General features: G+C 37.7%; 1 protein-coding gene across 3 annotated transcripts in view; it reads right to left on the bottom strand.

Annotated features, from left to right (window-relative positions):
• slc35f1 (solute carrier family 35 member F1) overlaps positions 1 to 18,849 on the bottom strand; it is a 313,410-nt gene that overhangs the window by 47,275 nt on the left and 247,286 nt on the right. For all 3 annotated transcript variants that reach the window (XM_060821185.1, XM_060821177.1, XM_060821194.1), the window contains exons 6-7: positions 13,973 to 14,025; positions 4,842 to 4,996 (exon numbers count right to left, since the gene is read on the bottom strand). In XM_060821185.1, the coding sequence (XP_060677168.1) occupies positions 4,842 to 4,996; positions 13,973 to 14,025 (208 nt within the window). The remainder of the gene's footprint in view (positions 1 to 4,841; positions 4,997 to 13,972; positions 14,026 to 18,849) is intronic.

The following is an 18,849-nucleotide window of genomic DNA, read 5'->3' as shown; positions in this document are numbered from 1 at the left end:
AGGTCGCAAAAACGTGATTGTCGATGCGCTATCAAGGCTCAAATTAGATACAGAGGTGTTTAGTGGAGGGTATGCCACGGCCTGAATTTGCATGTAGTTGTGCATGATTGCATGTGGATAGTTCGTATAGTGTTTATGTGTGTTTAGACTACTGGCCAGTTTGTTTGAAGGGTTTTAAAAATGAAGCCATTTTTTGATATTGATGGTTTTTTTTAAAGGGGGAGGTATCACAAAGCTGGTCCCTTTTTTCTAAAAGCTGTTCATTTTCTCAAGGATATTATGTCCTTGGTTTTTTCAGATGGGTTATAAACATTTCCCGGCTCCGATTAGACTAGTCTGGTAGAGAGATTAAAGGGTATTGAAAGGCCTTTTTTGTTTATATGTAAACAGATGAGACTTCAGGCCAAAGTGGTCATGTTTTAGAAGTGACCTGTATAACGAAAGGGGAGTGGTCAGCTCTCTAGCTGAGCAGTTCAGTCAAGAACTAGAGGGGAAGTTCAACAGTGAGCTATGTGGAAACAGGCTCTCTCTCTCTCTTTCTGCCCTTCTGACTTAAACTAGTAAGCATCTGTTCCGTCTTTTTACTTTGTTTTTTGAGGGGGGTAGGGTTGCTTAGTGGGAATGTTGTGTATAATCAGAACACCATAATTAAGTCTCATTTGGATAGAGTGAGTTCTGTAGAAGTTCTTTACTTTGTTCTTTGTGTTTCATTGTGGAATTTTGTGAATAAATTTTTAAAGCCTGGTAGTCAACCTAGCTACCCCACTCTGGGTAATTTTCACTGTACACTTACCGAAACAAATTGCGGAGTTATGTTCTGGGCTGTCTACTTAAGAATGCTTTGGGTGGTCCAGCCTAGTCCTTAACACATGGGTGTGAATCCCACCATAGTAGGTGGTAAAACCTAAATTCAATAAAAATTTGGAATAATGTTGACCATGCGACCACTGTCACTTGTCATAAAAACCTATCTGGTTCACTAATGTCCTTTAAAGAAGGAAATCTGCCATTATTAACAGGTCTAGTCTACATGTGGCTCCATACACAGAAATGTAGTTGACACTAAAGTGTTCTGAACAACATATGGCAGCCTAGCCAGGGACAGCTACATCCTAACAATGTTTTTTTTAAATACACTGGGAATGGGATCACACATAGCAGATAAAACTTAAAACAGAAATGGACAAAATCATACTTTTGCATACTTTATATGAGGAGAGGCAAAAAAAATACAAACCACATTTCTAAGCAGAGAAACTTAGAGATAAATGAAATAGCTCTACAGAGGCCAGTATCCCAAGTCACCCCTTATTTAAACATGCATCGTACTTTCCACTGGTCTGGCTTCCTCAGAACCAGCTCTCGAGGGACAGACCGTCTGACATCCCTTTTTATATCTGTCAGACAGGGCTCCCTGACTGGATCAAGTTAACAGCCCCAATTAGAAAACTCATATTCTATGAGGTCTACTTGGCTGATCTCATTACAATCACTATAGTAATTGTGCATAAAAGGTTGGAAATAGCATACCTGTTGAGAAAGCAATTTTAAAGGGAATCCTCAGTTATATATATATATATATAAAATATTGAATACAAAAGCAAGGACATTATGATGAATCATTTAAGACAATGGTTCAGTTTCAAGTCCAGAGTTGTGCCAGTTCTAAGCAAACTCCTTTAGGAAAACTAAAGAGGTTGTAGAAAAGACTTATGACAATTAATGCAGTTAGGACGTCAGTTATGTGGATAGATTGGAGAAGGTGGGATTAGTTTACTTATGAATGAGAAGATTGAAAGCAGATTTGATAGATATTTTCAACTTCATGAAGTATTTATCCTGAGTATCATGGAAGAAATCTTTCTCATGGGCAGAAGGCATTGACAACTAAACAAGCGTTTTAAAATGAGTGGAGAACAGAAACAAAGACAACATAGGGAGAAATCTTGTTTTAAACATCTGAGAATGTGTCGGAGGTAGAGTTAATTGTGAATTAATGGGAAGAAAAATATAGGGATATGGGAAAAGGATGGGGGTTCAGACTAACTAAATTGTTCCTGCAGAAGCTGAATTGAATTGAATTTATTGTCACATGTACCAAGGCACGGTGAAAAGCTAACTCTGGGCCAATGAGACTAAGGGCTTTCTTCCATACTGTAACCATCCTAAAATTCTAACATCTATTTGAAACTCCAACACCCCATCTGAGCTGACCTCCCACACAGTATCAGCTAATTGTACTCATGTCTCTGAACTGGAACTTGGCTCTTTCTGACTCAGAGGGAAGAGTCTTATTAACTGAGGCCACAAAGAAATTAAAACATAAGATCTGATTACTATCAGGAAATGCATTGGCATTGTATAATGGTGCACCAGCCCTGTGTGCCTCAGAGTTCTGGGTCTGGGGTCTGAAACAACTGAAATGTTTGTCTCAGCTTAGCAGCAGTGTTTTGAATGGCCAACTCCAATCAGATAAGACAGACTGAAGCTTAGTGCAAGTTATTGTCAGGTTGTTCTTACACTAGACTCTGAAATACACACATCAATGTCTTTACTTCCATTTATAAACAATGCAGAAATAAAATGTAAAACAGTATCTCCCTGAAACAATAATTGCTAATGTCCTACTGAGAAATCACTCAAAATGTGCAGTATTTTATGTCTTAGACCATCAGGTCTTGTGTCACAATCACCACACATCTTTCTTTTACATTATGTTGCTCTGCTGAATACAGTATGTGCACTGCATAACATTTCAATGTCTAAATTTAATAATGACGACACAATACCTGAGGTCTTCTTGACATTCAGAGACTTGAACATCAAACTTCTCAATAATATGAAAACTGTTCAAATTGTCTAAACATTTTCAAGTTGAAGAAATAAAATTTGTACATACGAGCTAAACACTCTACTTTTTCATTATACCTCAATTGTAGTGATAAAAGATGGACTAGATTTTGTGGTGAACAACAGTCATCACTGTTGGTCTCAACAGAAGTCTGGTAGGCTACTCAAATATGGAACACATCAGAGTTGAGCCTAATCATACACTCACCTGATATTTACAGATATGTGTTTCCATCACGAGTCAAAGATTAGCGATCAGAAATAAGCCCTCTGGCTAATTAATTTCCAAGTCAGCACCATCCTTATGACCTGTCCCACCTGCCAATCTTCCTTCCCACCTATCCGCTCCACCCTCCTCTCTGACCTATCACCTTCATCCCCACCCCCATCCACCTACTGTACTCTTGGCTACCTTTTCCACAGCCCCATCCACCTCCCATTTATTTCTCCACCCCGGAGGCTCCCCGCCTCACTCCTGATGAAGGGCTTTTGCCCAAAACGTCGATTTTCCTGCTCCTCAGATGCTGCCTGACCTGCTGTGCATTTCCAGCACCACTCTAATCTAGACTCTGATCTCCAGCATCTGCAGTCCTCACTTTTACTTAATTAGTTTCTAATCCTGGTCAAAGGACCCTGCAGCAACTCTATTAGTAACCAGCTTAAGACTTTCATGACTTGTACGGTTTATTGATCCAGCACAAAATTCAGTTCAGAAATCGCAAGTCTACATTGCTATCATTGAGGCCAATTTGTGGAACGAAACACTAATGGCACAATTCTTAGAACTCCAATGTCTCCTTAGACTACTCATTATCTCAAAGTATTATAGGGCTTCTACCAAGATGGATCTCATATATTACTCCAAGATATGCTCCATATAATTAAAATGAATGCAGCCCAGTTATCTTAACTATGTGAATTTCATAATGCATCATTTTTTCATTCTTTTACAGTCTTTTTATACAATGGGAGTGGAGTGCGATCAGATCGCAGTGCTACTCTTAAACAAGTCACTTGTGATTATGTTTCTCTTTTTACACACAAAAAAGGGATCATGCCAGTTTATTTTGGAAGTAATGATCTATTCATAAATTCATGTGGAGGAATGGTATCAGAGCACATAGTTTTGAAATGTGCAATTTCTAAAATACACTTTGAGTCAATAGATAGAGAATAATCAAGCATACTCCAGCTTACATGAAAGAATATTTCTCTGCTAAATGAAAGTGACTTATTCGGTGCATTTTTTTGTCTCCCTTTGAGAAACTTCTCATTTCAGTGGAGAATCACAATGCACAGATGATGTGTAGGATGGATTGCATTACAGTTTCCCACTTCTACTAAATTTCTTTATTTCCTTTCTGAAGACTGAGTCACAGGGAGTATGGTTCCACATACTGTACAGTGCATTGTCCAACGTATGAGCCGAGGTGGCAAGTGCCAACAGATTATTTGACATTACATTAAGTTATTAACCTTCCTCATCTAATATGGCAGCTAGATACTTTTCAGTGGAGATCACAGTTTGATGTAGCAGCTATTAAATGATTTCAGCGCTCCCTTGTTCAGTGAATGTTGAAAGCTAAAGGCATTGTCCTAACCATTGTCTCATCTAATATGAGCAGCTAACTCTAAACAGAAATTATACCTCAGGTCTCAGAATTCTCAAACACATAATGAGTCAATTACTCAGCATGAGAGCACTCATTCTGACACAAATGATGAGAGATAGATTTGCTTTACTACATGATGTTGACAAGGACAGTAAGCCATGTTTCACATAGACAAATCTGCTACATCCTCCAATAAAACTAAATTGACAGAACACCACTGTTTAATGTTGTGCAGAAAAAAACTAAATTCCCTTTTGCATTTACAACAACCACAAAACACACAGTTCACAGATCATTTTCAGTAGAAGAGCAGGATATTTTCTGCCACACCATTCAAAATAACAAAGCCCAGTGACATAATAAATTTGATTAACATACCTTGTATTGGAAAAGGAATAACCCACAAAATAGACTGTAAATATCTGCTGTTAGTAGGGAGAGGTTGACAGCGGTGGCACTGCTTCGTTTCATGACTACAGGCATGAAGCTGTATAGACCAAACATACAGGCACTGAAACCAATATAGAGAAGTCCTGGAGAAGAGAGCAGGAAAAGTCATTAGGACATTTTCCAAAGAGAAAAAGAAACATAATCGGTGCAGTTTCAAAGCTCTTAGAATGCAGCTAAAGCTGCTACTTTCAATGACATATTCAGTAGGTGCTATAAGATTACTTAATGAACACTTCCAGTTTGAATGATTATAATCCAAAGGGCAGAACCAGTGATACAAAACAGAGAAAGAAAAATCACAATTTGAGGTCATATTGTGGAATCCAATGGGACTGTTTCAGATTTAATGAGGAAGAAGTAAGTAAAAGACAAATGTTTCATTTTGCTATTCAAAATCTGGACTTGTGAATGCCCAGGTAACCACCTGACTCATCACTCAATCATTTTTACAACATAATGCTTCCCAAATGTTTCCAGCTTAATTTTACCTATTAGCTTTCCCTTGTTGAAAAAAGCGAAGTATTTTGCAAATAGCTATTGATTAGGAAGGCGAAAGCACACATCAGAGGTAAATGGGTCATTGATCATTGAAATTACTAATTTATAATATTAAAATAGAGGACAAACTCACTAACATTAAAATTTATACTCTTCTTTTAAAATTAACAGTTAAGTATGATTACTTATAATGGATGAGATTAAAACACTGCTATTATGGGATTTAAAAAACTTCAAAGGAAGAAAAATCTGATTAAATATTTTTCCAATTTCTAAATTTTAATTTTGTAAAATTGATTTTCTCAGAATCATAAGCATATGCTGATGAATATTAAAGAGCAGATATTTAACAACTAAGTTTCTTTAAGAACAGCCAAGTTTTAAACAAAATATGTGAACACGACCTTAAAGCAAATTTTCGTCTTTGTTTTTTTCCTCTTGTGAAATGTGGGTGTTGATGGAAAGGCTTAATTACCCTTCAAGTGAATAGCATTCAAGGCCATTTCAGTTGACAGTTAAGAGTTGCCTACATTGCAATGTATGTGGAGTTGCATGGCTCCTGCCCGACACATTGATTTTCCTGCTCCTCGAATGCTGCCTGACCTGCTGTGCTTTTCCAGCACCACTCTAATCTTGAGTTGCACATAGGTCAGTTCTGAGCAACGATCACCGGTTAACTTTGAATTCTCTTCACAGATGCTGCCAAGCCTGCTGAGCTTTTCCAGCAACTTCTGTTTTTGTTTCTGCATATCAGCCTGACTGGGTAAGGATCGAAGATTTCCTTCTCAATGTTAGTGAACGCAATGGGCTTTTTTGTAAACAAGAGATAGTAGTTTTATGGCCACCGTTACTGAGATTAGCTTTATTTTCCAGATATTAATAATTTAATTTAATTTAAATTCCATCAGCTGCCATGGTGGGATCTGAACTCCCTGTCACCACATTAGCATGGCCTCTGAATTACCAGGCTAGTGTCATTATCACTGCAACATTGTCACTTCTAGATAACTACAGATGTGGGAGGCTCTGCGTCTTTCACTTCTAGTATGTGATCTTGTATTCAGGCTGAATTGACTAGATGAAAAATCTCAGCTTTCTACTTTCGTAGGATTCCATACAAAATGAGTTTGGCTGTTTCAGGATGATTCCTAGTTAGTAAGAATAAAAAAGCTCAATTTTTAATTTGGCAATTGGCAATCTTATTTGTGATGGAATATGTAGGAAAATAAGAATCTACACCATGTTCAAGAAGGGACAGCCTGACTGATCTGAGTTGATGTTAATGTTCATTGCAGAACCAAGAACATGTATCTCCACTAGACAATAGTGTAGTGGTAATGTCATTTGACCAGCAACCCACAAGACTAGGTTAATGCTCTAGCAGCAAGGATTCAGATCCCACCACAGTAACTGGTGATTTACAGTTCAATTTGGAAGTTAGAAACAGTGACCATAAACGTATTGTTATAAGAACGCACATTCTTTAGGGAGAAGATCTGCCATCTTCAACTAAGCTGGCCTACATGTGACTCCAGACCCACAGTAATGTAGTTCCATTTTGAATGTCCTCTCAAATGACTGAATAAGCTAATAGATTCAGAGGTAATTAGGAATGGCCAACAAATGCTCACTTTGCCAGCAACAATATCATCCCACAAAAAAACAAAGAAGAAAAAAAATACTTAAACTGAGTGCTTGGTACTGAATGCCTGTAATTTCCTGTATTTAGAGTGTTTAGATTTTGATGCATTTTTGTTATCCTGTCCTAATTAGTAACAATTTTGTAGTTATTGCTTTCTCTTGGGCTTACTGCGTGAAAGAAGTGATAGCAGGAATTAGCACCAAAAAGCAGTAAGTGCTGAAAATACACAGTAAATTGATCAGCTCTGGAAATGGGCAGGCTGGCCAGCATTTATGAGTGCAGGCTTAAAAAAACTTACCTGATGTGTTACCCTAACTTCTCGTCCAACAACACTTTCAATTTTAGCTCCAGTGATTTCTTTTTGTGTTTATTGTCTGCTCAGTTGTGGGTGGACAGAATGGTTGCCCCACATGATACATTCTAATTAGCTCATGTGAGGGTCAATTTTCATCTTCAGAACTGACAAAACAAAATCTGGGGACTATATTCATGGATGGCCTTCCATTTGGCAGATAGAGGAAGAAATAACCTCAGGGCCTGATTCTGGATCTGAAATGATTACATTTTGTGTAGAAACTGAAGACTTGAGATTTTACTGAAATCTGGCCTCAGTTTCCCTGTAGCAAGCTATGAGTCGTCTGAGGTCTGCTGAGGCATGTGCATACTTTGCACTTATTCTGCTCAGCCGCTGGCTAATTTTGTAGAGAGGTCATTAAAGCATAACACATTCAAAAGACCTAACACCTCTTCAAAGTAGCTTCCACATACATTCTCAGATTGCATGAGCCAAAATGACATGACAGAAATATCAGCTGTTTTTGGAGTTCTGGAGACAGCCCTGGGAAACTGATATGCTTACTCTAAGTGATTAAAAAATTAAGACTCCTAATTTCTTTGCATTGGGAAGAATAAGAAAGCTTCCCTTAATATGTGCAGGAATTTTATGAATAGATTTTGTTCTCCTGCTTTTGTGATTTTTGCATATTCTTAGACCTTTCCCTGAAGCCTTTTGCCCAAAACGTCGATTTTCCTGCATCTTAGATATTCCCTGACCTGCTGGGCTTTTCCAGCACGACACTCTTTACCTGCTGCTTCCATGAAGGATTGGCAGACAGACAGATAATCTAGTCACAAATATTTGCCAGTTCAGCTCTTGGTCTGATAACCTGGAAGTGTTGCAACCTGTCTGCAGTGACTTACTATCTGCGTTTCTCACCCTTCCTTATAAAGAAGCACTGAGTTTCAGTGTCTGCTCCTGACAAGATTGGTGAAAATAAAAATGTGGCATTTGAGCAACTGTAGATAAAATCCCAAATACTGCCACTTTATGGCATCAGGTATAATGCTCTATCCACTGAACCAACACATTGTGATTGCCTCAGTTTCATCAATCATCTCATAAATATCTGGACACAGCAGACTTCTGTCAGTGTTCAGGAAAGGCCAAACAGCTTGTGTGTTATTAAACAACATGATAATCGTGGTGTTACATGGAAGCATAATATCAGTTTGACTGCTTGGATTTATCAGAACACTGAGTTGAGAATGACAGTCACCAAGAATTAGTTTCCATTAGTTATCATGTCACCTTGATGATGTGACAATCTAACACAATCCACTTCATTACTAAAACCTAAATCATGGTCTTATCTTGTTTATATTACTCAAATGTCTTCATAGCACACCATTGATATGTTATTTTGGCATGAAAAATCAGAATAGGGAAAATGAAATCAGTTTTTCCAAGCTTCAGTAACATTTCACAAAATTACTCTACATATTCAATCACTAGCATACATTAGCACCACCAAAGTTATCACACTAATAGCATCAACTCATTTGATTTGGATATGTGTTAAAATAATATGCAATTTCTTAAAGAAAACTCTTAAATTATTAAAGCCAAATCATCAATTTCAAGGCTCAGAGGATTATGAGGTGCCAAAAAAATTCCTATTTTCATGTTGTTAATAGTTTGAAAAACACATTTTCTCCAAAACTCAAGTTACACTGAAGTAAATTTGGAATACCAGGACTATTTTCTCATCTATTTTAATTAATATACACTACTGAGAAGAAAGGATTCTAGTGAGGAATAAGCAACCATGATTAATCTAGGAAATTAAGGGTAGCATCAATTGAAAAGAAAAAATACAATGTAACAAAGATTGTGGTAAGCCAGAGGATTTGGAAAGTTTTAAAAACAAAAGGCGGCTAAAAAAGGGAGAAAATAAACTTTGAGGGTGAAATGTTAAGCAATATCAAGATAGACAGCAAGAGCTTGCTGAAATACATAAGAAGTGATACCAAGTGAGCATAGGCTCCCGTACAGAATGGGAAATAACAATGGGGATCCTGGAAATGACAGAGGAGTTGAACATATATTTGCATCCACGTTCATGGTAAAGGATACTAATAGCATTACAGAAATAATCAATAATCAAGGGGTAAAAGAGGGAAAGTAAATTAATATAGTAACTATCACTGGAGAAAAAACGCAAGTGGAACTAATGGGGCTCATGACTAATAAGTCCTTTGGACCTGATGAGATGCATTCTAGCATGCTAAGCAAGAAGCAATAGAGGGTGCACTAGTAGTAATCTTCCAAGAATCATTAGATTCTAGAAAAGTAACAGAGGATTGGAAAACTGCTGATGTAACATCTTTATTCAAAAAGGGGAGGAGAAAAAAACAGGCCAGTTTATTTAAACTGTTATTTGCAGGATACGAGCATCTATTATAAAAGATGTGATAACAGAGCATTTAGAAACAGAGTGAGCAAGGGTTCATGAAGAGTAAATCATGCTTGACAAGCAAATGAGGTGTCTTTAAAAAGGTACCAAGCATAATAAAGGCAAAACCAACCAATATATTTCGATTTCCAGAAGATGCTTGACAAGGTCCCACAAGTTAAGCTACTTAGTAAGATAAGATCCCAAGGTGTTGGTGAAAGTACATTAGCATGGATAGAAGATGGGCTAACTAACAGAAGGCAAAGAATTGGTATAAGGGAGGCATATTCAAGATAGCAACTTGTAATTAGTGGAGTGCCACAGAGATCCATTCTGGGAGGACAATTAATTATAATATATGTTAACGACTTGGAGGAGGGCAGTGAATGTACTGTCTCCAGGTTTGAAGATGACACAAATAGGTGGGGGGGGGGGGGGGGGGGTGCAAGTGATGAGGATGACACAATAAGTTTAAAGTGGGATATAGACAAATTGAGTGGACAAAAACTTGATAGATAGAATATAATGTGAGGTGATGCATTTTGACAGGAAGAATACAGGATCCAAACATAATTTGAATGGAGAAAAACTGTATTAATCTGCAGCAGGAGGGATTTGAGAGCCCTCATGTATAAATCACAAAGAGCTAACATACAACAAGTTCAAAGGGAATGATGTATATAAATAAGGAAATCTTGCTAAGGATATATAAAGGTCTGGTCAGACCATGCCTGGAATATCTCAGGAAAGGGATACTGGCATTGGAGGTCAGTAGTTCATGGTAGACTAGCATTCAACAAATGAAGCCTGTCCCAAAATGACTGATCATAAAACAATAGGACACAAGTGCAGATATAGGTTATTTGCCATTCAATGGCAGATCACTGTTGATTTGATAGTACTCAGCTCCACTTCCCTATCTTTTTCCCTGTAACTCTTGATTCCTTAATGATTAAAAATCTGTCTGCCACAGTAGACCAAGTGTCAATAGCCCTCTGCGGTAAAGCAGATTTGCAAGAGAAGAAATTCCTTCCATGACCCTATCCCCAGCATAAGATTCAGTTCAAAATCAGTGCAAACCTGTGTAAAAGTCATTAGGTGGAAGAACTAGCATGGCCGTAAAAAAGCTTTCTTTTTTCATTGAATGGGACATTTTTTCAAAATGAGGAGTATGCAATCACTATTTAGATTTCTGATTATGATTTCATTTTTTTTAGTTATTTTGAAATTTGAGATAATCACACCCTACAGAGTTGTCAAATGATGGACAAATGCAGAACAAAGCATTTGCCCTCAAGATAAAAGAAACATACAACAAAGTCTTTTCTCATTCCCCTATAGACAGTTCTCCTGGAATGTCGGAGTTGTGTTCTAGCAAAACCTTACTTAATGGAAAATCACTTCATAGAAATAATGGGGCCTATGGGAAAAGTGGGGTATGGGGCAGCCCACCAAAAAATAACACTCACCATTGCTCAAAAAACCACCTAAAAGCTTAACACAAAGTAAAGTACAGCCTAAATGAAGGTTTAAATCATATTTATTAACAAAAGTAAATTTAACACTGAAAAAATACTGTTATTGTAGGGACAGAAAGCCATCTACATCATCACCTTCAGGTGCAGTTATGGCTGCAGAAGTGGATGGCTGTGATTGGTTGTCTTCTGATAGTTTCTTGAGGGTTGGTTTAGGTTGTGTGATATGTAGGTACAAGATCAAATTAGAAAGGCAAATGGTATGTATAAGAGTAATGCAGTCCTGCAGGAATTATGCAAGAATATTCTTGTCTCAGACAGACAGCAATGAACATTCATTAGTTTAATTTTGAGGAGAAACTGCTCAATGTGTCGTGCTGTACCTCCCACATGTTCTGATGGCAGTTGACATTGGTGCATGCGCAGAACGAAGCATGCAAAACGATCACAGCTGGCATTGCGCTATGGTGAGCAGAGGTAAGCAATCTCGAAAATACCATTCTCTAATTCTTCAGCAACGTTAGCCAAATTACACTGCTGAAACATGCTTTATATGAGAACTACCTGTATTTTTAGCCATGGGGATCATGACCTACCCACACTTAGTCCTACTAAAGCAGGTATCCTGCCTTTTTATTGAATTGATTGTATCTTCAGCCATGAGTGACCCATGATCATGTTTACAGGGCTAGTACATGTTTTGTCATGCTTCTAGATCTTAAAGGCAAACCATTCTTTTTAAAGGAAAGCTTCAGTGAATGATGAGCTACTGCTGGTGACTGCCAGTGCTCAATTGTCTGCAGTTAGAAACAAAATAAATGGAGCACCAGATCAAATACGGTGCTTCTAAGTTCAAGTATATAAGTCCTGTGGATGTGAATATATAGAGAGAGAGACAGAGAGAGACTAAGGCCCAGATTTTTGATCTCTGGTCAAGTGCACAGCATTGTAAGAATTCCTGACCCTGTGAACCTTGCCTTTAAAAATAATTGCCCTGATTTTTTTTTGACCGAGGGATGCAATCCATATTAGAAGTTGGAGAATGGAGATGATTCCAGAAGAACTGGGGAGACTACTGGGTGCATAGGCAAACTGACAGGAGCAGCTACCATGATGATCCAGAATTTGGTTTATAGTTTAAAAACAAAAGAAAAATTAGCCTGAGCATCCCCCTATTCCCCATTCTCACACATTTCTCTCACATCATCCATGCCAACCTGTGTCATCTCATTCTCCCACCTACCCTCAAATTCCCCATTTTCACCATGGCACCCTATACTTATCTACTCACTTTGCAGATCCTTTGGTAATTTAGTTTCAAATAAGGCCAATCTATACCCACTGCATATCACCTTCTGTCCTTACAGTTACCATTTCAGTTCACGTAGTACCCGCCATGGGCAGGACACATGACTATGCAGATATGAGGTAAGCAAACTTATATAAACTAAGAGTCTATTGCAGACTGAACTACTATGAGAAAGACATTGTAACTCATAAAATAAAACCATTTCATATATTTGCATTCCTTCAACTAAATAATGACTTATGACAATACACATTTATTTCAACTGCATAATACCCTATAAGTAGAGGCGTTTAGATTTCATGGTCCTACATCAACACATCCTTAACCACTTGTTGCTGTCAATCAGACAGCAAAGTTGTAGGCACCCTATGAAATAACGAATGGTTGTGAAACCAGTAATGTTGCAGTAACTATATAATACACAACCCTCAAGTGTATGTCAATTCAGTGAAATAGAAACAGTTATTTGAAAATGCCTGGTTTCAGAGCAAGTCTATTAGATTCTTGGCAGATTGACAGCTCGTTTAGACAGTTGATTTTTACAAGTCTGTTGAGAGTTCCAATAAAGTTAATGAGATTAAGTGCATCCACTTTGTGTATTCATTTAAGCCAGTTTTGACAATTCCAAAGGATACCCGACTTCTCCGAAGGATATCCCCCTCCAATGATAATCGCTCCACATCTACCTCTCACTGGCTTTACAGACTCAGCTATGGGATCCATAATCACTCAAATACCAAACAACACAATTGCTGCTGCTGCTCCTCCCCTTTCACTTGGCACAGCAGAAGGGGTGGGGATGAGAATGCCTGGATATCTGGAATGCTATGGAGGAAATGACTCTCTGTAAAATAAATCCAGCTATGAGAGAGGCTGTCACAGAGAACATTTGGAATGATGACATGGTACTGCAGTGTGGCCCTTCTCAACTCCCACCTCACTCTGATTCTGCTGTTTGGTGATGTGATCATGGCTCTCTTTTCCTTAGCCCAATGTACACTTCTGATTTATTGCTTTCAGGTATGCAAACCATGCAGGAGGAAGACAGTATGACATTACTGATGAAGTAGCACAGTCACTTGATCTGACACTCCCAGAACCACTAGCTCAGATCCTGGCACGGTGCAAACGTTAGAGGTTACTGTAAAGTCAGGATCAGTGAGTGGTGAGTCATTGACTACAAGAAACCCAAGTGGAACAGATAGTGCAGGTGCCAGCTTAACGAATATGCACAGATTTGAGAGGAATATAAGAGGGCAGTAGAAAAACTACATTATATACCCTTATCACATCCGACAATCGTCAAACCCTTTAGTTTTATTCACTCATCATACTTGCAACCTTAACCAACAACTAAATGAATTACTACTCCTGGATAACAGATATGAAAGATAAATTCTCACCTATCTGCCAATCCCATGGTACCTTTAGCAGTTCCTTATGTTCCATTATAGCCCTGTAATAAAAATAAAGTTAAAATAATTCATAATTTTCTACTTCACTCAAAAAGAAAATTAGTGCAAACTTGCCCTTGGAAAAATAAATCAGAAGTATAAAATGCAACAATACTTAAATACTTCATCAAGCGAAACTGAAAGTCAACATCAATTCCAAGGATGCATATGGTTATTTCAGTTTCATTCTAATATCATTAAACAGTTGATCACTTTGAAAAGTTTAATTTTCTATAAACCCAACCGTGGAATTTGAAGCTCTTCCAAAAATCTATAGTTGAACTCCAAGAAACTGTGCAATAAATATTAGATCTGAAATAAATGACTGGTCATAAACTTCCAGTAACTGTTTGTTGGTACTCACAATTGTTTGAATATATCATGCAGATTTTGCATTGAGAATAATGCCTAACCTACTTAGTTACTGTGTGTAAATAATTCAATAATTTCCAGAATATGTAGAGACACCATCAAAGATGGAAATCCAGTAGCTGTAATTTGAGTTGTCCTGTTCTTTAAAAGACTGCTATAGCCACATTGATAGACTTGGCTTTGACAAAGCGTGAAGTTGTAGCATTTATTTTCTTATTCAAGGTGGCTGCAACTTTTGGGCCTCGTAAGTGCAATTGAAGTTGTTAACCTATACTTACAGTACAGTTAAACTACCTTTCATGTACTGGAAACATATCTTTCCTTCTTAATTCCATTGTTGTTTTACACAATGTTGAATTCAGCTATTGACTAATGTTGTATTCCCTGATGTCCTCAATGATCATGAAAGAATCATTAGTATTCTCTACATTACATAAAATGCAATATACATCATGATATGGTCTGCTGCTGGTCACCCTGAATGAGTACCTACACAAATGCAGGAATGATAAGACCAACAAGATGGAAGCAATAGGCATTAATACATCTCAAATTAGAAAGGAAGAGCCATTTTCCCACAAATTCCAAATCACTAACAATATTTCAATGCACAAATGATTAACGTAATAAAGGATCTGAACTTCTATAGTTTTCTCCTAGACTTAGTTTGAACGGGAAATCACATTCATTTTATACAGGGAAGTTCATTTCACTAGGAGTTCTACCGATTTGCTGCTGGAGATTCCACACAGAAATTCCAGGTGAAGTTTCTCTATGCTGCTTTAGAAAATAATCGTGTGGATTTTACTAAATGGAACAAAAGAATAGCTATTCATTTCACACACAGTCTCCCAAAGAGTTTCAATGGGCTTGTGTGGAGACCTCAAGCCATCTGGTGTTAATGTGAATTCTACTGCCCTCTGCAGGAATGTATGGCATTTTGCACACTTCAAATCGCAGTAAGGCTCTTCCACCAATCAAATTGAAGAATCCTCAGTGAGGCAGGTAGGCTGGAAAGGAGGAACTAACCAAGAGGGAATTTAAATGAGAATCATGGAATAGTTTCCATTGTGAATGTGTCATACCTCTGCAAGGGCAACTCACTTAGCCCCACCAACCATCCCCTCCCGTCCCCTCCCCTGCTCTTTCTTGCCTGTAAACCTACAAATTTTCTCTCCTTGAGTGCTTATCCAATTCCCTTTTGAAGGAATGTTATTATTGAATCTGGTTCCACAACACCCTCAAGCATTCACCTCTTAAGAACCTTGTTTCCTCAGGTTGCTTTTGGTTATCTTGTCAATCACTTTAAAAGGGTGTCCTATGGTTCTGCTATTGGGGTCAGTTTCTTGCTGTCTAATCTGTCTAAAAATCCAACCAAAAGCTCTAAAACTACAATCACATGTTCTTTCTCCCAGGAGATCAAGCAGATTATAAAATAAGGACGTCAACTGGTTCTGTCAGTTTTCTGCCAGGCAGGTTGAAAAATGCCATTGTGAATTTCTGCACACTTACAGACAATGTCAGCTGTGCCTTGTCATGGTCATGCGCTTTCTAGCAAAAATATTTTACTTAAAGTCAATTTGTATAATTAAGACAAAACCCATTGCCCTGCGCTGAGAAGCTGCCTGAGCAGTGGTCAACAGAGCAGCGGCCAGCAGCACAAAATCCAGCTGTCAGCATTGGAGGAAGCTGGAAAGAAAATAGGATCTTTAACAAAATGAATCATTCATAATCTAACTTTGCTCATAAGGCTGGATGCCAGGACTAACCAATAACTTTTCAGTACCTGTGTTTCAGATGCAAATAATGGAAATAAAAACTCTCTATATATATTTTCGCAATTTACATCTGATTATAATATATTTGGACATACTAACTGCTGGGAGTATTGGAGATGAATAGCAGATAAATTCAGGGGAGAAACTTAAAATAATTACATTCAACAAGCACAGGGTACTGACAAAAACACTTAGAATAAAAGTATAAAAGTCCCTAGGTCCTAATGGGCATCATCTAGGGTTTAGAAATGGCTGCGGAGCTAGCTGATGTATTGGTTTTACCTCTCCAAAATATCTTAGATTTTGAAAACTCTCATCAGTTTAGAAAATAATAAACGTGACTCCTTTAGACAAACAGAAACTAAAGGCCAGGTGGAGCAACATGTGTCATAGGGTAAATACTGGAATCTTTTATTAAGGAGGATTAATGAGGCATGTAGAAAATCCAATGGCAACAAAGCAAGGTCAACATGGTTTTTGTGAAAGGGAAATCATGTTTGACTCAGTTCCTGGATTTTTTTTAAGGAAGTAACAAACAAGGTGCATAAAAGGAAACTTCTCGCTGCAGCATATTTTAGATTTTCAGAAGTTATTTCAGATATGAAAGGTTACAATACAAAATAAGCACTTGTGATGAGGGTAGTAACACAACAGGACAGATAGAGAGTAGCTAACACAAAACACAGAATAGAAATAAATGGGTACTTTTTAAGTTGGCAAACTGAAACAAGTGGACTAGTACAGGATCAGTGCTGGCGTATCACGTTATAGTTATAAATTGGATGAAGGAACTAACCATACAGCTACTGAATTTTCTGAAGACACAAAGATAGCTAGGAAAATAATTGTGAAGAGTATATAGAATTCTGCAAAGGGATATACATAGGTTTTTAGTGGCAAAAATTTGCAGATACAGTATGTTGTGGGAAAACGTCAAAATATCCACTTTGACAGGAAGATCAGGAAAACAGCATATTATTTAGCTGAAAAGAGATTACAGAACTCTGAGACTCACAGGTATCTGAGAGGCCTGACACATGAATTGTATAAAGTTAGGATACAGGTACAGTTTAGAGATTCAGAAAGCAAATGGACGGGATATTTTGCAATAGCTGTAGAGAGCATTGTGACAGTGTATCTTAGAATATTGTGTATAGGTTTAGACATCCTATTTTAGAAAGGACATCACTGCATTGAGGATCTAAAATCTGGAATTAGACCATTGTCAGGAATAATCATTTTTATGCATGCTTTTATTAACCACAAAATGGCGTCTTAATACAAAGTAACATAACAAAATTGCTTTAAATTGCAAATTAACACTGTTCAAAATGGCTTCAGGCTGTATTCCTGCATTGCTGAGCTAATTGAATTAAAGATAATGCAGAACAATGGACACTTCACGGCAAGAAATTAACTAAGCTAGATAGGACATTACTAACTATTTTAGTTAACCTTGAAATGCAGGTGGGAAGAGATAAATGTGCAGTAAACAACTTTGTTTTTCAGGAAATATCATTGGGTTAACCTGCTATCCATTTATTACATTTTATTGGATGTATTCAGTAATTAAGGCAGTACTTTTTCTTAAGAAACATTGTAAAAATTGCCTTGTTCTAAGTGTATTTGCGTTTAACCTTGGTGTTGCTGGATAACCCATAATAAATAGTTAAAATTTGCTGAAGCAGACTGCATTCATGTTGATTACTTGACTGATTGTGGAACCAAGGGACCCCTCTCCCAGGGGGTTGAGATTAGAAGCAGTTCAGAGAAGGTTTACGTAAATGACACCTGGAATAGGGCAATGAGGTCCATCGTGGGAAAGATTGGGCAGGCTCGACCTGTAACCTTTGGACCTTAGAATAATAAGAGGTGATCCTCTTCAGATATATGCCCTGAGAGGATTTTACAGGATGGATTTTTAAAAGATGTTTTCCCTTATGGGAGAGTCCAGAACTAGGGATTACAGTTTAAAAATAAGGTGTCACCCATTTAAAATGCAGGTGAGGAGATTTTCTTTTCTCTTCGAGAGTTGTGAGTCTATGGAATTCTCAGATTCAAACAGCAGTGGAGGCACAGTCTTAGAATTTTTTAAAGACAGATGTAGACAGATTCTTGACTAACAAGGGAGTCAAAAGTCAGAATTAAGTTGGGATGTGAAGTTGAGGCCACAGTTAGGTAGGCCATGATCTTATTAGATGGTGGAGCAAATTCAAGGTGCAGAATAGCATACTTCTGCCTGTTTTCTTCATCTATATTTGAAAGTCAGTGCATAAAATTTTGGAAACGTTTGAAATGTTTTCTCAGAATTTTTAAATTTATTTTGATTCTTCTGCTTCTCTATGCCACACAAGGAAAGCTCAAGCTTCCATACTCCAGATGTGCTAGCCACCTTCACCTCCCCCTTTATATAAACACACACACACACACTTTTGCTAGCACAAAAACCTTTCTCTACTTTGCACCATGGGGTATCCTCCAGAAGCCTGATTTTTTTTATGCCCTCCTGCCCTCTATAGGTTGGACATTGGGCTCTGGGTTTTAAATAAGGCCCTATCAATGATATAAGGCCTCATTCTCCTCTAGGCAGGTAAAAAATTAACGCTACCTGGATTCTTGCTGGAAACATGGTGGCACATAAAATCCAGAACCTTGACATTTATGTGACCAGTATGT

The sequence above is a fragment of the Hemiscyllium ocellatum genome, chromosome 3 (assembly GCF_020745735.1).
Source record: "Hemiscyllium ocellatum isolate sHemOce1 chromosome 3, sHemOce1.pat.X.cur, whole genome shotgun sequence".
Lineage (NCBI taxonomy): Eukaryota > Metazoa > Chordata > Chondrichthyes > Orectolobiformes > Hemiscylliidae > Hemiscyllium > Hemiscyllium ocellatum.
This window is presented reverse-complemented; position numbering and strand designations above follow the sequence as displayed.